The sequence below is a fragment of the Hypomesus transpacificus genome, chromosome 26, assembly GCF_021917145.1.
Source record: "Hypomesus transpacificus isolate Combined female chromosome 26, fHypTra1, whole genome shotgun sequence".
NCBI lineage: Eukaryota > Metazoa > Chordata > Actinopteri > Osmeriformes > Osmeridae > Hypomesus > Hypomesus transpacificus.
The window spans coordinates 2,120,364-2,143,373 of record NC_061085.1 but is presented as its reverse complement, the minus strand read 5'-3'; the positions used below and the strand labels follow the sequence as shown (position 1 = coordinate 2,143,373).

The 23,010-nt window shown below is 44.3% G+C and overlaps 1 protein-coding gene across 1 annotated transcript in view; it reads right to left on the bottom strand.

The window, feature by feature from the left end:
* nwd1 (NACHT and WD repeat domain containing 1) overlaps window positions 1-22,272 on the bottom strand; it is a 45,205-nt gene extending 22,933 nt beyond the window's left edge. The window contains exons 1-4 of the mRNA XM_047049919.1: window positions 21,366-22,272; window positions 21,037-21,240; window positions 20,720-20,879; window positions 12,986-13,103 (exon numbers count right to left, since the gene is read on the bottom strand). Coding sequence (XP_046905875.1) covers window positions 12,986-13,103; window positions 20,720-20,879; window positions 21,037-21,240; window positions 21,366-22,162 — 1,279 coding nt within the window. The 5' untranslated portion in view covers window positions 22,163-22,272. The remainder of the gene's footprint in view (window positions 1-12,985; window positions 13,104-20,719; window positions 20,880-21,036; window positions 21,241-21,365) is intronic.
* Between the last annotated feature and the right edge of the window lie 738 nt (window positions 22,273-23,010).

Sequence of the window (23,010 nt, the reverse complement as noted above, 5' to 3'; positions counted from 1 at the left end):
TCTTCCCCGGGGCCTCTTCCCAGTGGGACGTGCCCGGAACACCTCACCAGGGAGGCATCCAGGAGGCATCCTAATCAGATGCCCGAGCCACCTCAGCTGGCTCCTCTCGACGCGGAGGAGCAGCAGTTCTACTCTGAGCCCCTCTCTGATGACCGAGCTTCTCACCCTATCTCTAAGGGACAGCCCGGACACCCTGCGGAGAAAGCTCATTTCGGCCGCTTGTATTCGCGATCTCGTCCTTTCGGTCACTACCCATAGTTCGTGACCATAGGTGAGGGTTGGAACGTAGATCGACTGGTAAATAGAGAGCTTCGCCTTTCGACTCAGCTCCTTCTTCACCACGATGGACCGATGCAGAGCCCGCATCACTGCGGACGCCGCACCGATCCGCCTGTCGACCTTGCGCTCCATTCTTTCCTCACTCGTGAACAAGACCCCGAGATACTTAAACTCCTCCGCTTGGTTCAGGATCTCCTCCCCGACCCGGAGATGGCACTCCACCCTTTTCCGGTCGATTACCATGGCCTCAGATTTGGAGGTGCTGATTCGCATCCCAGCCATTCGAACCACTCCAGTGAGAGCTGAAGGTCACGGCCCGATGAAGCCAACAGGACCACATCATCCGCAAAAAGCAGCGACCCGATCCTGAGGTCACCAAACCAGACCCCCTCAACACCCTGGCTGCGCCTAGACATTCTGTCCATATAGGTAATGAACAGAATCGGTGACATAGGGCAGCCCTGGCGGAGTCCAACCCTCACCGGAAACAAGTTTGACTTACTACCGGCAATGCGGACCAAACTCTGGCACCGGTCGTACAGGGGCCGGACAGCCCCGATCAGGAAATCCGGTACCCCGTACTCTCGGAGCACCCCCCACATGAGCCCCCGAGGGACACGGTCGAACGCCTTTTCCAAATCCACAAAACATGTGTAGACTGGTTGGGCGAACTCCCATGTACCCTCCAGGACTCCGCGGAGGGTATAGAGCTGGTCCACCGTTCCACGGCCAGGACGAAAACCACATTGCTCCTCCTGAATCCGAGGTTCGACAATCCGACGGACCCTCTTCTCCAGGACCCCTGAATAGACTTTCCCAGGGAGGCTGAGGAGTGTGATCCCCCTAAAGTTGGAGCACACCCTCCGGTCCCCCTTTTTAAAGAGGGGAACCACCACCCCGGTCTGCCAGTCCAGAGGCACTGTCCCCGATGTCCACGCGATGTTGCAGAGTCGTGTCAACCAAGACAGCCCTACAACTTCCTGAGCCTTAAGGAACTCCGGGAGGACCTCATCCACCCCAGGGGCCCTGCCACCGCGGGGCTTTTCAACCACCTCGGCCACCTCAGCCCCAGAGATAGAAGGGCCCCCCCCGATGTCCCCAGACTCTGCCTCGACGTCGGAAAGCGTGTTGGTGGAATTAAGGTCTTCAAAGTATTCCTTCCACCGATCCAGGACGTCCCCCGTCGAGGTCAGCAGCGCACCATCACCACCGTATACAGTGTTGACAGAGCACTGCTTCCCCCTCCTGAGCCGCCAGATGGTGGTCCAGAACCTTTTTGAAGCCGTTCGGAAGTCATTCTCCATGGCCTCGCCGAACTCCTCCCATGCCCGGGTTTTTGCCTCCGCGACCGCCAAAGCCGCGTTCCGCTTGGCCTGCCGGTACACATCAGCTGCCTCTGGAGTCCTACCAGCCAATAAAGTCCGATAGGCCTCCTTCTTCAGCTTGACGGCATCCCTCACCTCCGGAGTCCACCACCGGGTTCGAGGGTTACCGCCGCGACATGCACCGGCCGTAGCTCCGGTCAGCCGCTTCAACAATGGAGGCCTGGAACATGGCCCATTCGGACTCAATGTCCCCGGCCCCCCCCCCGAGACATGATCGAAGCTCTCCCGGAGGTGGGAGTTGAAGCTCCTTCTGACAGAGGGTTCCGCCAGCCGTTCCCAGCAGACCCTCACATTACGTTTGGGCCTGCCAGGCCTGACCGGCGTCCTCCCCCACCATCGAAGCCAACTCACCACCAGGTGGTGATCAGTTGACAGCTCCGCCCCTCTCCTCACCCGAGTGTCCAAGACATGCGGCCCCAAGTCCGATGACACGACTACAAAGTCGATCATCGAACTGAGACCTCGGGTGTCCTGGTGCCAGGTGCACATATGGACACCCTTATGCTTGAACATGGTGTTCGTTATGGACAAACCGTGTCTAGCACAGAAGTCCAACAACAAAACACCACTCTTCAGATCGGGGGGGCCGTTCCTCCCAATCACGCCCCTCCAGGTCTCACTGTCATTGCCCACATGAGCATTCAAGTCCCCCAGGAGGACGAGGGAATCCCCGGGAGGAGCGCTTTCCAGCACCCCCCCCAGAGACTCCAAACAGGGTGGGTACTCTGAGCTGCCGTTTGGTGCATAAGCACAAACGACAGTGAGGACCCATCCCCCCACCCAAAGGCGGAGGGAGGCTACCCTCTCGTCCACCGGGGTGAACCCCAATGTACAGGCGCCGAACCGAGGGGAAACCAGTATTCCCACCCCAGCTCGACGCCTCTCACCAAGGGCAACTCCAGAGTGGAAGAGAGTCCAGCCCCTCTCAAGGAGACTGGTTCCAGAGCCTATGCTGTGCGTCGAGGCGAGGCCGACTATATCTAGCCGGAAACTCTCTACCTCGCGCACCAGCTCAGGCTCCTTTCCCGCCAGCGAGGTGTCGTTCCACGTCCCTAAAGCTAGCTTCTGCAGCCGAGGATCAGACCGCCAAGGCCCCCGCCTTCGGCCGCCGCCCGTCTCACACTGCACCCGATCCCCATGACCCCTCCTGCGGATGGTGAGCCCACTGGAAGAGAGTCCCACGTTGTCTCTTCGGGTTGTGCCCGACCGGGCACCATGGGAAAAGGCCCGGCCACCAGGCGCTCGCCATCGAGCCCCACCCCCGGGCCTGGCTCCAGGGGGGGGGGCCCCGGTGACCCGCTTCCGGGCAGGGGCAACTGAGAACCATTGTTGTGTTTCTTCATGGTTGTTTTTTTGAGCAAATGGGTCGCAAATGTATCACTGAATATTGCATAGCAGAGAGTCAGATGGCTGAGCGGTGAGGGAGTCGGGCTAGTAATCAGAAGGTTGTCGGCTTTTGCCCTGTAACCCCCCCTTCCCGGAATGGTGTAGCCTAATTAGGGGTACTACCCCTGGATACGTCAAATAGAATTGAAACTGTTAAGATGGTTGTGCTCGCCAGGCTTTTGCACCTATTCCAGTCTCTTCCTGTTGCTATTCCCCTACTGCCTTTAATGACTGGAATAGAGTGATCTCAAGGTTTGTGTGGAATAGCAAAAGACCCCGGATTAAATTTAAAACCCTACAACTTCCCAAAGACAAGGGCGGTTTTGCCCTCCCTTGCCTAGAGGATTATTACACTACCACTCAACTAAGACCACTTGTCTGCTGGTGCAACCCAGAGTATTCAGCTAAATGGAAGGACTTAGAATTTAAGCTTTTTGAATCGCCAGCACAGTCTATATTGGGTGACTATCAAAACCGAGGCACCTACCTGTGTAAACTTAATCAGTGGATCACACAATCTCTTATGGTGTGGTTCAAGACTTGCAAAAAACTCCACCTTGTGAGGCATTCAAGAATATTGAAATGGGTGGCTTATGACTCTAGCTTTCTACCATCTAGCCTTGATAAGCAATTTAAACAATGGGTCCACAAAGGTATAACTGCTTATTGTTCTATAACCAATGGTTGTATTCTGGAGTCATTTAGTCGTCTCTCGAATGTATTTGACCTTGAAAAATGTGACTTCTTCAGGTATCTCCAGGTCAGGGACTATTTTAATAGAGAAATTAAACATCGAGCGGAAAGTGAATCTAAATTGATAAATATATTTTCTGAGGCATACAAGGCCAAAGGTAGCAAACATTTAATCTCTCGGATATATAAGGAACTGCAGAATTCTAAAGACCAGTCCACTGACCATGTCAGACAAAAATGGGAGAAGGAATCGGGCCTGGAGATAACTGAAGAAGAATGGAGTTATATTTGGGAAAACCAGGTTACTACCAACTACCAACTCAAGATCTTGGCGTGAATTTTCCTGGAAGAATACAATACGTTTCTTTGTGACTCCAAAAATAAAATACATGCAGCAGGGATCTCAGGGCCCAAGTGGATGTTGGAGGCAGTGCGGTAAACCCATGGCTGATCATTTTCATATATTTTGGGACTGCTCTTTTATCCAGCCATTTTGGGATGAGATTTCCAAAGAAATAAGTTCAATTTTTGGAATTAAAGTTGCTAACTCCTTTGTTATACTATACCTGTGCAAACTACCGGACAACCTTATGACCCATGACGAATACCTCTACAAAATCCTTCTTGTTGCATGTAAGAAAGCCATCACCCGGAAGTGGCTAAGGGAAGAGCCACCATCTAAAGACGAATGGGTCGCTATTGTCAACGAAATAAACTGTATGGAGAGACTGACCTTTTCCCTAAGGCTACAGTTTGACCGCTATATCAAGGCCTGGAAAAAATGGTCTGACCACTGTGAGGAATGTAACCCACTCTAATTGTACATTTTCCTGTCATTTTTTTTTTTAAATTATTGTTCTTGAACTCTGTTGTACTTAGATTCTAGTATGGCCCATGGTTGCCCTACGTGTTCTTTGTCTGTTTGTTTGTTATCACTAAACCTGAAAAACAAATAAAAAGAAAGTTTCAAAAAAAACAAAAACATGCAGGACAGTGGCCCTCGAGGACCAGGATTGGCCCCCCCTGACGTAGATGCTGCCCTTTTTGCACCATGTGAAGCAACTGAGAGCAACAAGACAGACCATGGAGTGCTTCACCAACCCATCAACCTCCACTGCATCTTCTGCAGGAAGCCAGCAACCCTCCTCACCTCCATCCTAAGGCTCCACATTTACATGCCCCTCTCCAGCAGCATCATTGTCGGTACCCACTGGCAGTGCCCCAAGAGGCTATACCATCTCTGGCACATGAGATTGAGGTGGAGACAGCAGTGGTACAGGCTGTGACAGAAGCAGTAGTCTCATTTAAGGACTTGGTCCAGTTTCCGGTTAGAGAAAGAACAACAACCTGCGATCCAAACCGCCTTCAATGAATTTCACCAGGAATTGACATTTTGTTTATGTTTATGGAAGAAATTGGGATTTCCTGTGTGCTTACATTATTCACTAATCAATAGAACTATTCATTTGATACTAGTTAGTATGTTGTCATGTCAGCTTTCTATTAATAATTAGTAAATTGTGTCTGAGTCAAGATTAATATATGTTTGGGGTCAGGAGAAAGTACTGGCTAAACGTTCCTTGAAATAACTACAAGGAGAGCTCCAACTATGATCTCTCTAGTATGAGAGTGGTCATGGGTTGGGAGCTGTGAATCTCTTTCTCTACGACTGTTTAACGTCATTATTGTCACTATTTATGTTTACATTCTTGTGACCTATAAAAGATGGCCCTCCAGCCTTCAGAGCGGAGAAAGACATAAAAATCTAAGCCTGGTGTTGTGTTGTCATTTATTTTCAGAGATCTGGGGGGTGTTCCACCCACTTCGCTAACGCAAGTCGCGCTTACACGAATAAGTCTCACTTGGGTAAAAGTCAACTTAGACTTAAGCCTCAAGCCGTTCCACTAACGTTCCGTTCCACTAACAGGCAACGCTAATTCAAGCTAAACCTCAATAAGCTTACACTGTGCAGCCCAGATCAGGCGATCATCAAAAAGTTGATGTCGCAAAAAGCAAAGCGTAACCAGCAGAGGGGTGTTATTTTCAGCATCCTAAATAGATTTTTGACCACGGCAAGGGAAACAACTTGTCAAGCCATTACGACCGTTAAAATCTGTAAATTGCAGGCCTACCAAATCTATTTAAGATAACTATATGCATTTAGGCCTACTGATAATTAGTGTAATTTGATGAGCTGTCTGAAACCGTTCTGACAGTAACCTATGGCCAATATTCTCAACAGGAGATTGAGAATAATGGCCCAAAAAAGAACGTGGCAGCAATTGAAAATTGTAGGATAAAATTCAAAACACTGAAGATGGCCATGGTTAATTGCACTTGATGTGGGTTAATAATATTTTTGTCTTCACATCTTGAACAAAATTAATAAATTACTTCAAAATAACTTTGCCACACACATTTATAAACTGATAGGCTAAATGCTGAGCTTTAAGATAAAAGGGAAAGATAACGATGACTAAAATGGGGATTCACTGAAATAAATATTATTGCACAGATCCAGCACAAACTTTCAGATCAGAGGGTGACCCAAACTGTATCACACTTTGCCTGGCAGAACAGTCATTTTAAATTGCTCAGCATGACTAAGAATATACAATTATTATATTACGCGTGCATATTTAATCCAAATCCAATTATTACTATTCTGGCTGACAGTTGTATGGACAGCTGCCCCATATTTCCATATTTCCAATTAACATAGTCTGCCTCCACAGATCCAGAGGGGGCTTGGACAGTGGCAGAATGTGGCTGTTTGAAGGGCAGGGGCGAAAAAATGTAAAGGGCTGCTACTGCCGACATGGGCTCTCACCAGTGTAACAATGGGAATGGGACGACACCCCAAGTGTCGTCACAGTCTCACTTTGGGAAAGCATGTCCTAGTGGGAACATTGTAGGGGAAACTGTTAGGCACAGCATCTAATCGTCTTCTATGGAAAGGGCACCATTTGGTCTTATAGGGGCAGCATAAAGGGCACTTCATAACAGCACACTTTTCCATTGGAAGTAAGGGCACGGGAACAGTCAAATTTAGACTATTGTAAGGGCACCTTATGGGGTACTGCATCACATTTTCTATACTATAAAGGAACATATTAAGACATGCTTTGAAATGTATAGAGGGCACACTATCATTTATTGCGTTAAGGGACACCCTGGGCACTCAAGCATATTTCAAAAAGTATGTACAATAGGCCACATTTTTGTCACTCCAGAAAGCATTTTAGAAATGTCTGAGTCTTCCAGTGGGCCTGGATACACCCATGGGGACAGTATATTGCACCTATAACATTGGGGAAGCCAGAAAGAGAGGATGAAATAATATTTACATTTAGTCATTTAGCAGACGCTCTTATCCAGAGCGACTTACTGTAAATACAGGGACATTCCCCCCCGAGGCAAGTAGGGTGAAGTGCCTTTCCCAAGGACACAACGTCATTTGGCAAATCGGGAATCGGGAATCGATCCGGCAACCTTCGGATTTCTAGCCCGACTCCCTCACCGCTCAACCATCTGACTCCGCCATAGTATAATAGAGGCTTGTCAACATATAGGCTACTTTAAACAATGAAAATGCTTTGTACAATTGAATAAGAAGTCTCCTTGATTATTTGTGTTTCAAGATGATCTGGAAAACTGATGATAATATTCAGGTACTCCTTTGGAGCAAGGTATACCCTTCATATTTCCTGGTATAGTTGCCTTTGATAAACCTTTTTAAGTCACCAACCCTGTTCAAGAATATCCCACATGCAAAGACACACAGAGATGCAGACAGACTGAACAGTGGTCAAGACTTGTCTACAGTGAGTTTGCTTCCTTGTGTGTGATTCCAGCAGACTACATAGTCTAGGCCTACCTACATAGACAGCTGTCTACTACCCTCATTTCAACTATTATAGTCTAATACTCTCCTTTCTACTACTTTCTACGAAGGATGGTAGGCTGCTCTTATGTGTTCATTGCCATCCTTAAGAGTTGCTAAAGAGTTGCTAAAGCGTTTATATATATATTAGTGCTGTCAGTTTAACGTGTTATTAACGGCGTTAACGCAAACCCATTTTAACGGCGTCAATTTTTTTATCGCGCAATAAACGCTTTTTGGCTTAGCAAACGTTGTTTTTTTCACATGCTGTTGCAACAACTAGTGACTTTAGAAAAACTACAACACCACACCGGATCTAGCTAGACCGGAAACAAAACAACAGGCACGCCGCACACACTTGTTTGGGCTTGCGAGCCGGCTAAAGAGTATTGGCTAACGTTACGTTTTGAGTGGATGGCGAGCGCGAGACGCCTAAATGGATGCCAATAAGATTCTGAATGGAAAGTTTACTATTAAAAAGTTGCCCAATGGTCCCATTGACAAGAGCAAAGTGATATGTGTGTTTTGTCTTTGTGAACTGAGCTATCATCGCAGCACGTCCAATCTGAAATAGGCTACCACTTGATGGCCAAGCACACAGCTGATGCGAATTCTCCGCCCCCTCGTCAAAGCCAGACGATTGCAATGTTGTTTTCAATAAAAAAATACATTTGCACCAAGCAATCCAATCCACTTTTCCATGTTGATTAGAGCATTCAAATGAGAAAAAAATATTGGACAAAAAGAAATCAAGGGACATTTAGAATAGATAAAAATGTGCGATTACAGGCATGAAAACGGGTCAGGGGTGAAAAAGGTGAGAAGGATATTACCCCTCTAAGGGGGTCCGGGTACATGCTACCCCATAAGAAAAATTTGAATATTCCATATTTTAAAGCATCAATCTGATTCATATTGAGATACTTTTTTGCCAACCTGGGGAGAACTGGAGAAACGTAACTTAAGCCATGAGTCAAAAATTATTATGGCCTCCTTACTAAGTATTATGCAAGCCATTTCATGCCAGCCTGTCACTGGGTCTAACATTTACAGTATATGAGGCACAATGTGGTAAGGGCACCACAAATGGCTTAATGCATAACCCCCACAAGAGATGGTGGACATGCTGTAACTTAACTTGTCTTCTCTTACATCATGATTGACAGCCAATACAAGTACCAGCGTATTTTGAAGTAAAAATAAGTATCCGCTACACAAATTGCGTACAGGTTGGCAGGTCTGCTTATTGATAGAACGGCAGGGACGGACTGGAAGTAAAAATAGGCGCTGGACTTTGATCCAGACCGGCCCACCAGAACCGGTCCCCTATACGCCACCACACCGAGCGCCTTGCTAATGCATGCAAATTCTGTCTGATGTGATGCTAGTTAGGGACTTCCATGGTTAATGCGAGCGCGCATAGCGCGCAAGCAATTTTTTTGGGCTGATTTGAGCGAAAAATAGTTTTTGGAGCTTAAAACAAACATAGCCGTTTGTCCAATTGGTAAAACGTTGTCTAGTGAAGGTAGTTAATTACGTTTACGTTTCTTAGCCTGGTTTTCCATTTTTATATTGTCTCAAATTTGCTTTTCTGTCAGTGTCACTGTTGTGTGTAAGCGGCACTAAGGGCTGCATACGTTCATTTGAAAATTCCACCGGAGCTTTAGCTAGCTGGCTAACGTTGCGTTCTCTTCTGCTGTGTTTAATGACTCAATTCATCAAGCTGTAGCTAACGTTAGCTAAGTCTATGTCAACAGAGCTCCTGGGTAACTAAACTTAAATATACCAGAAAATATAAAAATGATTGAAACCATCATTCACCAAATTCAGTCAAGTAAATCGCCGAGGCCAGGAGTGCTTTCAGCTTCTGATGGTGGTCTGCACTGGTGATGCAAGGACCTTTGCGTTAATATTTCCATGCACTCGCGCTCCCTTCTGACACGCGCACCTGTTCACAGTTCACTGAATATGACTGTCTCTGAAGACCCTTGGGGCTGGTGGGATAAACGCTCTTTGTATAATCTGAGCACCTTCATCTACAGGGTTGTCAAAGACCGGATATGCCATAATTGATTGTAACTTGTCAATTAACCAATGGCTTTTGATAACAGTTAAAGTGACATTATTTCTTAACTTGTTTATTTAAATGAATACATTCTTGGAGATTAAGTAAACAGGTAAATTCATTCATGCCTGCACTTTTGTTTCCGAACAAAGTGCTTTGCGCGCAGGAATTTACTCTACGGAACTGTCTTTTGACATTCTGTTTTCTGCCTGTTTGAAATTATTTGCAACACATCTTAGTTTAGCCAGAGAATGTCCGTTTATCAATCCACGTTTTTTTCCGTTCTTGAACTCGTTGGACGTCATCTTTCGTTTCCCAAGTACGGTTCCATTCCAAAGAACCAAGAACGCCAAAAATACCCGGAAATGTTCCTGATCCGCCCCTTTTATCGAGGATGCATCGGATGGTGACTTGGCCAGCGAGAACGCTTCTGATTTCCCAGAAGTCCTTTCAGACTTTCTAGTAAGAAAGCGATATCAGCAAGCCCTCAGCATTAGTACCGCAGCTAAAAGTCTAGTAAAGTCAGGCAATGTTTTGCTATACCTAGACTACGAACATGTCTTAATACTTATTTAGCACTAGCGTTGCTGCTACTGTATCCCTGCCTGTGTTTGCGCTGTTGCTCAGCAAGTAGCCTATCGTGTCGTGGTGTAGGAGGACTGATCGACAAGCGCATCATACATTTAAGACATTTAGCTAAGACTTGCATGTACAGTAGTTAGTATTGAGCCCTGCTCAAATGCTCTGCATTTTTGTTTTGCTTTTCCCTCCATTGTACCGAACTCGTACAGAACCGTGATGTCTGAACCGCGGTATGAACCGAACCGTGAGTTAAGTGTACCGTTCCACCCCTACTTGCTAATGTTGTTGCTAATGTTGCTAATGCTCTGACATTCTGATTCCGCTTCGGATGCCATCAAGCGGGAGCTCTGGTCGTATCAGTCCTTCACTAACCAATCAGCATTCATTAGCAGAATGCTAGCGTGTTATGGGCAACAACATCTCACCATGTAAGAAATCAAAAGGACATAGGTACTCATTCATTCAACTTTCGACCTATAATCCATGTTGAACATGCAAAAACTATAATCAAATCGAAGATTTCTCAACGACAATCAGGCAAAAGTGACAAATTTAGCCGTTTAGCTCCATAGACTCCCATTCAACATGCACTCGCTCGCGATTACCCCAAGTGGAACTCTGGTGGAACTGCAGCCAAATTCGTTACAATGGGGCTTAATAGGGAGTGGCAAGGCTCTCCTTAAACAGGCTCTGGTTTAGCTCGACTTCTAGCCTGACACGAAGCAGGCTAGTTCCGAAGTATAAAGGCCACAATATGCTACTCTGACTCCGTTTATGGATGGGCGGGCGGGCGGACGGATAGAAACGGAGACTTCAGGCCGCAACATGCTTCTCCGACTCTGTTTATGGATGGGCGGGCCGACGGATACGGACGGATATTGACAGACTTCGTTTATGGTTCTCTGTAGGCTGTGGGTGCTGAAAACAATTCACCGCCAGAAGAGTAGGTGGCGCAACGTTTTTTTTGTCAAAGACGACCTTGGAAACAAATTACAAATAAGCCGTTTCAACAATAAAATAAGCACATTTTTTGCAACTACACTGCCCATTTCTCGTCACATTTTAAGTCAGATGCTGATTTACATGTACTGTTTAGCTGAAATATGAATTGTAAAAAGTTACAGCAATGTTGGTCAAACGATTCTGTTGGTCTTGTTGGTCACGCCAACGCCGTGTCTTTTTGTCATAGACGACCTTAGAGAAACCGTCTTTGTGTGGAAGTCGTCGTCAAATGTTTATTTACTTCAGAATGTATAATACATTACAGTACAATTCTTGTACATTGTCATCACCAGCTGCATCATGGGCACGGCACTATCTATAATTCCTGTTATTAATATTTGTGGCATCTTAATCACCAAATGCATCGTGCAGCACTGTGCACTAGTGAATATAGCAACAGGCATGGGCGTTGCTGCAATGTCACTTGGGGGGGTCACGTCCCCCTCACTTAAAAAAAAAAGTTGTTTGGACCCCCCCACATTTGAAATCAAAATATCAGTGCATGACTGGTCTACTAGTCCAGCGATCTTTCTATTGCTTCACAATCAAATCCGTTCCACTTTATCAGTAGGGAGAATACCCATAGCAATATAATTCCACTCCGCGTTTTCTAGACAAACAGCATCACGCACGCAGATTCAACTCCCAAACTCTTTGATCGACGCATCGCGCTTGCAGCTAGCACGTCAGACATGACTGTTCCACAGATTAAATGGACATAAGGAGGTTTTTTTTCGAGGAAGAGGAAAGTAAGTCAGAGTTGCCCAAGTTTTCCCTTCAGTGGCCAAAGCACCCTTATCCTTACCATGTCGTCAACTACTCTTTTTCTTCCATCTTTTCCTCACTCGCTCCCATGGCCACTCTCCTCCTCCTAGGCTTCTTCCCTGACCCTGTCAGTATGTTGTTTCTGCTTCTCTGAGCTAGCCACCTCTCCTCCTTCTACAGGTAATGCTTATGTTGACGCAGCTAAAGCCCCCCCCTAAACAGGTTCGAAATGTATGCACATTTGATGGCATTTGCCTGTAGATTTTTTTTCACCCTTAACTTTTCGGCGCCTTCCTTGCATTTTGGTGGTCTCCATTTTAGCGATGCTAAACTTTAACAATGCTAAACCAGCATACGCATTAGCCAACTGCTCGTGTCTCAGGGCCTGCGGGAGGCGATATTATGAATCAGGGGAGGGGGGTTCCTGGATTTGATTGGGTCAGGCCAGTGCCAATAAAGAAAATTAACAAATGAGTCGCTGTCAGTTCTCTATGGGCCGGGCTGCTGTCAGTTCTTTATGGGCCGGGACAAAAAAATATAAAATAAAACAGAGGCCTATAAATTAGATGATTCGGCGATTCGGCCCAAAAGCACGTCGGCCCACCGGGAAAATGCCCAGTATGCCAGATTGCCAGTCCAGCCCTGGAAATACATCATATAGTTGAGAATCCAGCCAGCTATTAACCTTTTTAGGATTTTTTTTATCACATTACTGACTTTGTTTTCAATAGCCCTGTGAGGGTTGAACCAACCAAGTAACAAAGGGTAATCTAGGCTGCAGCCTTTTTTTCAATTTTCGAGCAGATCATGCCAACATGATCCCTGCACCGACCAAGATTATTGGTTGAAAGGCTGGGAAAGAAAGTGAGATGCACCTTTTACACAAACTTTAGTGGTCTTTTAAAAAGTCTGATTGTGAGATTGCATTTGATTAAATGACCTTACCAATGACTTCCTGGCGCAGCTCATCCCAGAGGCCTGCATGAATAAGATGGTAGGGTAGTTCTTGCAGTTTTCTCATGTTAGCCACTCCTTTAGCCAACCACAACGGCTGCGGGGAAACCTGAAGGCCACAATATGGCAGAAGGTTAAATAACAAAGTTCAATTTATGCACAAAACCAACAAAAGGAAATGGGGTTGACTCACAGCAGCATTATTGGGTGTGCTCAAGCCTTCGGCAAGCACAATCATGGTTTTCTTCTGTCTCATAAATTATATTTATTTTCCCACCCCTAAGGATCCCTCAATATTCGGACTACATAGACAACGTCATTGTCAAAAGATTTGTCTTGGTAGCGGTTGCGATGCTTGTATTTTTATTTATGTTCCGTTGAACGGTTTAGGTTGAAATTAAGTTGTGACGAAAAGTGAAGCTAATGGTGGCTAACTTGCTAGCCACAGTCACTCACGTCACGAAAACACGCGTGCAGTAATGTAGCAGAACATTAGTTTAGCAGCTTGTTAACTTCTGGTATATAGCTAGGCTAACTAAAGCTTTACCAGAGCCTGTTTAAGGAGAGAGTGTCCACTCCCTATTAAGCCCCATTGTACTGAATTTTGTTGCAGTTACACGTGAGTTCCACTGGGGGTGATCGCATTGTGTTTGTCATGTGCTTCTAAACTCCACTATTACATTACTTTAAACTGAAGCCTTGATTGATTTCAATGTTCTTTGAAATCAATCAATCAACCAATCTGAATGACCAGATTGGTTCCCTTTACAAGATCATTTCCTGATGTTCTTTTTCAGAAGTTAATTGAACTGTTAAGAGTATCAAGTTATTGGGAACCACACATTGCCGAAAATGAATGGGAGTCTATGGAGCTAAATGGTTAAATTTGTCTCTTTCGCCTGATTGTCGTTGAGAAATCTCAGATTTGATTGTAGTTTGTGCATGTTCAACATGGATTATAGGTCGAAAGTTGAATGAAGGAGTATTTATGCAGCTTTTGATACGGTTAACCATCAAATCTTGCTCGCCAGACTCTCTGATATGGGCATCACTGGCACTTGACTTCAGTGGATCTCATCCTACCTGTTGGGAAGATCCTACCAAGTCTCCTGGGGAGGCAAAGTGTCGGGCCCCCGCCATCTCTCCAGTGGTGTCCCACAGGGCTCCGTCCTTGGAACCCTCCTCTTCTCCCTGTGCACCACCTTACTTGGACCGATCATCAACTCCCATGGCTTCTCCTACCAGTGCTATGCTGACGACATGCAGCTGTACCTGTCGTTCCCCCCGACTGATCCGGGGATCTCAGCTAGGATCGAGGCCTGCCTCACAGACATCTCCGCCTGAATGACCAAGCACCACCTCCAGCTGAACCTAGTTAAAACAGAACTCCTCATCATCCAAAACGGAGGGCCAAACCCTCCATCTTCCACGATCTCTCAATCACCCTGGGATCGGCGATGGTAACCCCTTCATCCTCTGCCAGGAACCTCGGGGTGACCATGGATGACAGCTCTCCCTCACAGCCCACATTACTGCGGTCTCCCGGTCGTGTAGATTCACCCTCTACAACATCCGGAAGATCAGGACATACCTGTCTGAGCATTCCATCCAGTTGCTAGTCCAAGCACTTGTCCTCTCAAAGTTGGACTACTGCAACTCGCTGCTCGCCGGTCTCCCAGCATGCTCAACCCGCCCTCTCCAGAGGATTCAGAATGCGGCAGCCCGTCTGGTCTTCAATCTACCCAAACCCTCCCATGTTACCCCGCTCCTCATCTCCCTCCACTGGCTTCCCATCACGGCCCGTATCAGATTCAAGACTCTGGTACTGACCTCGCGAGCGGTGAACGGGACTGCACACGACCACATCAAGTCTCTCCTCCAGCCTTACACCCCCACCCGCCACCTACGGTCTTCTTCTGACAACCGTCTGGTGGTCCCACCGCTCAAGAGTGCCCGGTCCCAACACAAGCTGTTCTCCTGTCTGGCCCCCAATGGTGGAATCAACTCTCCACCTCCATCAGGGATACGGACTGTCTCCCCACCTTCAAGAAAAGGCTCAAGACGCACTTGTTCCGGGAGTAAAACGGCACTTAAGAATGATTGGCTGGATGTTAGTTTCCCCCCAGGATCACATTGACAATGTTGTAACTATCTTAAAATTATTGTACTCGCTGTGAAATATATTATTGTTGCTTGCTTTTATACACTATTGCACTTTTGAGGTTCTTGCTGTTTAATTGTAACTTGTCTAACTACATGCTCGTATTGTTATTCCCTTTGGGACTAATTTGGTTTCGCAATGTATGCTACAAGTTTGGCTACCCGCAATATTTGGGGGTAGTGTTGTTATGGTCAGTGACCTATGCACTTTTATAAAACTCTCTCTTGGAAGTCGCTTTGGATAAAAGCGTCTGCTAAATGCATAAATGTAAATGTAAAGGTTATGTCCTTTTGATTTCTTACAGGGTGAGTCGTTGTTGCCCATAACACGCTAGCATTCTGCTAATGAATGCTGATTGGTTAGTGAAGGACTGACTATGACCAGAGATCCCGCTTGATGGCATCCGAAGCGGAACCAGAACGTCAGAGCATTAGCAACATTAGCAACAACACAAGCAAGCCAAAACTCTTTCTAGCATGTGTATTGACAGGGAGAGCCTAATCTGTCAGCTGTGTTGTCGATGCCTCAAGAGAAAAAAGGAAGTGACCAAAGCTTGCCGTAAAGTTATTTTTTTTCCTTACCCTTTCGAATTCAACATTCAAATTACTAGGGTTTTTTTGAGAGTGGAACTGCAACCAGAACCCAGAAGTTTCCCAGAGAGTGGGAGTTCTCTAGCCTGGGTGCCAGCCAAACTTAGCCCCGCCCACACAATTTGGTCGGGAAGTTGGGTCTGGGGTTTCTCGGTTGGGGAAAAACAATCTCCGAACAAGAGCTGTTCGGACATCAAATTGTTAGGGCGGGCTTTATACGATGATGGACAGATGATCAACAGTAACGTAATCAACCACGTCACCAAAGAGCGCTTGGGTTGAATTTGTTTTCAACAAACAACAGACTACTTTGCTTTGATTGGTTGTAGGTCTATCCAATTGAGCGAAGAGGCATTTTTTTCCAGGTTCAGTTGAAACACTCCCTATACTCACAGCCCAACGGAGCGGTATCAGACTCATATTCTGAATAGAATTATGAGTACGACAACGTCAGGCTAGGAGTTCTCCCCTACTTAAACATTCTCTGGCTTTACCTAAAATGGCAACACAGCTGCAGAAACGCCACAAGCAAAGAGGCCAGGGTGATAACTATTTACTCATTTTACTTTGTGATATGAAACACAATTGTGAAATGTAATGTACAATATGAGCTGATATTATTAAGGAAGTACATCTACTTTCGTATGGATCGCCGAGTTAGTCAAAATTAAATAAATAAATAAATAAATAGGTAAATAAATGAAAAATACATTTGCATGTGAGATCGGAAATAAATACAGCACAGAAATTAATGTGGTGTGGAAATAAATGTGGTGTGGAAAAGTCTCCAAAAATAAATAAATGTGGCATTAGGAAATAAAGGTTTTTCTTTACAAAAACGTTGTTGGAAATTATTGATGTCGGTAAATGGATTCAGCTATAAATTATATAATGCTATATTTATATATTTATTGCCAACTTTTTTTTCAGAATTTTTTTCATAGCCATATTTATGTATGTATTTATTATTTATTTACGTATTTATTTAATTTTGACTAACTTGGCGTTCCATACTTTCGGAAACAGTAAGTAAATCTACTTTCGGAAACAGTAGTCTAATATTTCTCTGAAGCGTTAGCATCATGACATTAGCCTCTGTTGCCAGGGCAACACATACTACAGCGGTCTATGATGCATCTGTTTTCAATCGTTAAAATAAACATTCCTCACAAATACATTTTCGTTGTAGGATTTATTATGACATTAGATTAGAAGTAAAGTAATTCAATTTCACAAACAATTTGTTCGTGAAATTATCATTACCTGTGGTTCAGTGGCAGCTGCTGGTCTTTCAAATAGGGGAAGCTAATTTTCGGCTTACATCATATAATTTGTTTAAAATGTTGCTACTTCACTGGCTAGTTCACCCCAACAACACTAGCCTAGACTACTGTATGAATGAATGAATGATCTAACGAAATATTAAACTCCAAGGAAATGTGGGAATTAGGTAAAACTGAAACAAGGAATGTGGTGTGTAGTTGTATGAAATGTATGATATAAATTGGCTAGCAATTTCGCCTAGCAAATACCAAGAAATAGGTTGCAACAGTTTGTCTTTCGACTACACTTGCCAAATCCGCGATGGGACTGAGCTTGAATAGCTTCAGCGACTTTTTATAGTACAAAATCGCTGTCACTCAAAAGGAGATGAAGTATTTCGACAGACCCTCCAATCATCACGCAGAAGCCCGGCGTTCAGGCCAGCCCACTCCTCCCTTCATGTAGCTGATTCTGAACGAACTCGTCTTCGAGATGAACGTGTTATAACCAGTGTTGGCAACGTTACAGAAAATTTGTAATTAGTTACAGTTACTAGTTACTTATGTCAGAAGTAACTGCATTACTTTACTAGTTACTGCATAGAAAAGTAATTAGTTACAAGGGAAAGTAACGTTTGCGTTACTTTTAATTCCCTGCTTCTTTTATCAAATTAACACACACAGATAGTTTACTATTTTAGTGTTGCAGTGGCACAGTGTGGGACACGACAACTGTCAAATGTTATATCATAACTGTTGACATAGGTCGCATGTCTTGACAACATACCTGGTAATCAGTCTGTTTAGTTCTGCCTGGCTTAGAGACTGGAAATGCTTCTGTTTAAAATCAAGCCCAGGCTGTTTTGATGAAGTGCCTCCGACTGCTTGATCAGCGGAGCTAGCACTGGGTTCTTTCACGATTAGCTTTGTAGAAGCATGTTGTTTTACTAGGTGCTTTGTGAAGATTATAATTACTGTTCTTCGCAGTGGATAAAGTTCTTGCACCTGCACACAAACTACAATTAACCAGTATATTTTTATCCTTGATCTGGACAAGGGAAAAATAATGTTGATATTTCCATGACACAAAGTGTCATGGAAATGGTTCGAACTGGTTCGAACTGTCGGCCATTGTGTGGGCTGGTCTAAAATGCGGAGTGATTCATTCATACACTGCGTCACTGTAAACTTGTTCAAGTTCGATTAAAAACTGGAAATTGGGGAATTCATGCAAGACAAAGTAACGAGTAACGAGCCCATTTAAATTTCAGTAATGTAACTGCGTTATTTAATTGAAAAAAGTAATGAGTTACATTACTTGTTACCGCCAAAAGTAGTGGAGTTACAGTAACGCGTTACCTTGTAACGCATTATTCCCAACACAGGTTATAACGCATTTAAAATGTTAACACAATAGTAAATATTTGACCATAATTTTTTTGACATTTTAGGGGAAGCTGAGCTTCCCTTACAGTCTCAAAGAAATCGCCACTGCTGTGGTTTCAAACCAGTGTAGCTCACTGCAACGCTATATGCGAGACACACTAGAAAGAAAAATAACTCCACAGCTGTTGAGGAAGCCAAACAGTGACAGAACATGTTCGGCACTCCCCTACTTGAATCAAAAGTCTTAAAATAGGTGAAACTATCTGACTACTAACCTGAAATTCATTGCCACAGCCTAAACTTTGTCAATCTGTTCATGAAAAAAAATACATTCTGCCTACTACACCGTACAACGGAACGTTAAATCGAATTCAACAACGCAATCGCTCCCAAGACGAACACAGCAGTAGTAACGGTGGTAAAATTTACTGGGGTCAGCTTCTCCATGCAGGGCTCTAAACTGAGACCCAACGGTCGCATTTTGCATTGTTACTGACAATGATCGCTACCAGTGAACGAAAATGAGCAATTTTCCCCTTAATAAATGTCAAGCTTATTTAGTTTTTGGGGGCATATTTTCAGTAAGCAGATGGTACTGTTTGAATCCTGATTCCATCTGAGATACTGCCGGTGACAACGTTGTTAGAATAAGCTTCAAAGGGGGTTCTTTATGAATGCAAGATGAGTCGGCTAAATGCCTGAAAATATCACTAGAAGGGAAAAACTTAAAGGACGTTTAAGTCATAGAGATTAGGACCATTTTTACACCGGACTTCCCAATTTATTCGTTTTGATTCAACTATGAGGCTGCTATGTAGCCGATCACAATTCCCTCTTGCAGGGGAAATGAGAAGACAATTGTTTCATTCTACACTTCACTCTTAGTATTTTGAGTTGTAAATGAGCAGCAACAAATGTATGCTTTTAAATCTATGTAATCTTTATAAATAATAACCACCGCTCAAGACCGCCCGGTCCCAACACAAGCTCTTCTCCTGACTGGCGCCCCAATGGTGGAACCAGCTCCCCACCTCCAACAGGGACACTGACTGTCTCGAAAAGGCTCAAGACACACTTGTTCCGGGAGTACAATGGCACTTAGGAATGCTTGATTGGACCTGATGTTAGTTTCCTCCAGAATCACAATGACTCCTATTGAGAGACTTGTTGCTCTTGTAGGTTAGTTATAACGAAATTAACTCTTGTACTCGCTTGTGAAATATTTTTACTGTTGATTGTTCTTCTATAGGTACAGTCTTGCACTTTTTGGGGTTCATGTTGTTTTAATTTGTAACTTGTATAACTGCATACTCTTATGGGTTTTCCCTTTGGCACTTGTTTAGTTTTTTCACAATGTATGCTTCCTGTTTTGGCTGCTTGCAATGTTTGGGACTACCTCGTTGTTATGATCAGTGACCTATGCTCTTTTGTAAAGCTCTCTCTTGGAAGTCGCTTTGGATAAAAGTGTCTGCTAAATGCATAAATGTAATGTAAATGTAATAAGTATGCAGTTTTATATAAAATATACAGAAATAAAAGTAGTAAAAATGTCAGTAAAAAAACCCTCTGCAACCGACGCGAGCACACCCCACAATTTCCCCAGAAATTGTACCCTCTCTAGTTACATTTATGCATTTCGCAGACGCTTTTATCCAAAGCGACTTCCAAGAGAGAGCTTTACAAAAGAGCATAGGTCACTGATCATAACAACGAGGTAGTCCCAAACATTGCAAGCAGCCAAAACATGAAGCATACATTGTGAAAAAACTAAACAAGTGCCAAAAGGGAAGACCCATAAGAGCATGCAGTTATAAAAGTTACAAATTAAAACAACATGAACCACAAAAAGTGCAGGACTGTACCTGTAGAAGAACAATCAACAGTAACATATTTCACAGCGAGTACAAGACTTAACTTTGTTATAACTAACCTACAAGAGCAACAAGTCACTCAATAAGAGTCATTGTGATCCTGGAGGAAACTAACATAGTTCAAGTTGATTTTCAATTTTGATTGTCAGTATAACTTCCTCATCAAAGCTGTTGATCAAACCGAGACCAACTGTATATTCAAAGTTCCCAGCATCACTGTTTAAGGTGTCAATGCGTCACTCATCAGTATTGATCCCTTCCTCCTTTCCTCCCTCCTAAACACCCCTTTGAGCAACTATTTCATGGAAAGTACAAATATTTCATAAGAAATTAGATGTATTAGTTAATTTAATATTAATTATTTTGTAATTATATGAATTTAAATGAGCATTGCATGTATTTGACCATTTTAATTAGTGCCATTCCTAATCCTACTAAAGTTGGTGTGGAGATACCTTTCGGTCAGAAACCACTGGCACCTTGGAAGATGACAGCATGAGAGGTTTGAGTTTGCCTTGGCTCCAGTGACCCAGAAAGTTCTCTGCCAAGATCTTGTGTCTTTCAAGTTGCAGCTCTGCACTCAGGTACCTTTCCCGCACCATCTTAGTTACCTGCCTAAAAAGAAATAACAAGCATTTATGCAACACAAAGAGAGGCACACTTTAACATAGCCTTAATTACTTTACCCTTGAGTGCACACAAGAGTACAAAAAACTTAAGCAAACAGGCCTTTATTCACCCTCAAAACCGTTTGTGATAAAGCTATCTTTACCTGTGCTGGAATCTGAGTATCTTCATACCATGGGCCTGTATCTCCACTATTAGGTCTCCCAGGTCATGTCTGAGACGAGCCCATAGTAGAAAAGGCAGGCGGATGACTTTGTTGTTAAGTGGGAGAAAGTGCTGATAAATCTCATCAAGGACATTGTCATCAAGTGACAGGATGTCCTGAAGTTCTGCCTCTGACAAACCATTCCTAATAAATTGAAATAACAGGATTGCTGCTTTAATCAATTCAAATGTCCCATACTAATAGATTTAGGAATGTCAATTATCCAAATATAAAATTAAATATCTTACATTTATCTTACGTTTTCCTACCTCGCTGAAATTATGTATCCTAAGGTAGCACTAACAAGTTGCTTTCCATGCCTCTCCTCCAGACCAAGAAACACATGTGACATCACTTCCTGTGGGTTACTATAGAGATATTGCTCTGTCAAAGGCTTATAAGATGGCCATCGTTTAGCAACCTCAAGTATCAGCATCAGCTGCAGGGGTTTGCCACACTTTGAAAAGCTACAAAGTACTGCCTCTCTCTGTTCTGGGGTCAGGGTTCGTTGCAAAGCTCTCATGTAGGTGTCCAAGATATCTTCAGCTTCAGTAAATAACAGTGGTTCTACCTCAAAGAAAATTGCCTCATTCATTTTGAGAAGATCAAGGGAATTTTGATTTGTAGTGGAGACCACCAAATGAACATGGGGTGGGATGTCTTTGGGTAACCAATACAGTTTGTGAGGATGGTTGACCTCAGACAGTTGGTCCAGTGAGTCAAGTATGAGAAGCAATGTGTTGCCTTGTTGGGAAACCTTGTCTAAAAGAAAGTGGAAGAATAGTACCAGCTCCTGATGTATATCGGCAATTTGTGGTTTTGGCTGTGGCAAACTGAAGGCTGTGCAAATCTGGATACAGATGCTATGGAGGACATAATCCACATCTGGTCTGGGTGGATGCCCCATGCCTATCAACCTGAATACCACAACAGCCCCGGGGTCCAAGACGTTGCGCATCTCCTGCACTAACTTACAAAGAAATGCTGTCTTGCCCACCCCTACATCTCCATGGACAACTAATGGTCCGTGGTATGTGTTGCTTGATTCCCACATGGCTAGGCACATCTTACCCAGAAGCCCCTCCTTGCCACAGAACCTAGCACATATAGCATTGCACAATGCTGTATGACAATAAATGTCCTCAATCACCCAGGTCCAGTTTTCCTCAGCTTTCCCCCTGCTCCTCTCCCCATTAACCCTCTTCCCTTCAACTCCCAGACCCCCTGAAGACCAGTTCTCACTTGAGATGCTTTTCTTGATTTGGCAGACAAACTGCTCACACATGCTGTTGAGGTAAAGGGCATGCTCCTTATGTTTAGAGTCAATGGCACCCTTGTTCAGTTCCACACAGTGCAAGTTGATGATGCCTGTCAAAGAAGCATAGAGGCGAGACTTGAGGACTGCAAGAAGGTCCTGGGCTTCTGTGTCCAATAGACCATCTGGGGTCACGTCTAAATATTGGGACAGATGTTTGGGCCTCGCTTCCTTAATGTGCTTACTAGGGAGTTCCCGCACAAATAGAATGGCTGAAGTGCTACTGTCCTGCCCTCTGAGACCCTCTTCAATCTCAGTTTCTGTTTCTGGAAATGAGAGACAATGTATACAATTGGTTTATTAAATACTAGCATTCTGTAAACAGCACAAATTAAAATCTAGAGCTAATAACCTGAAATGAGTCATGCTTAGTTAAGAGAAAGCATGGTCCTAACAGAAAAACTTGTCTTTTTCAAAATATTCAGAGACTAACCCGATCTGAAGAACTGATGTTTCTGCTCAGTCATGATATCCCCATCTTTCTCAGCCCGAATGGCAGCAGTGCGTAGGAATTGCAATAGTCGGCTCTCTATGTGGCGCCAGGAAGATATATCTTTGTCCCGCTGCTGCTTACTCTCAGGTCGAAGGTCTTTGTAGTG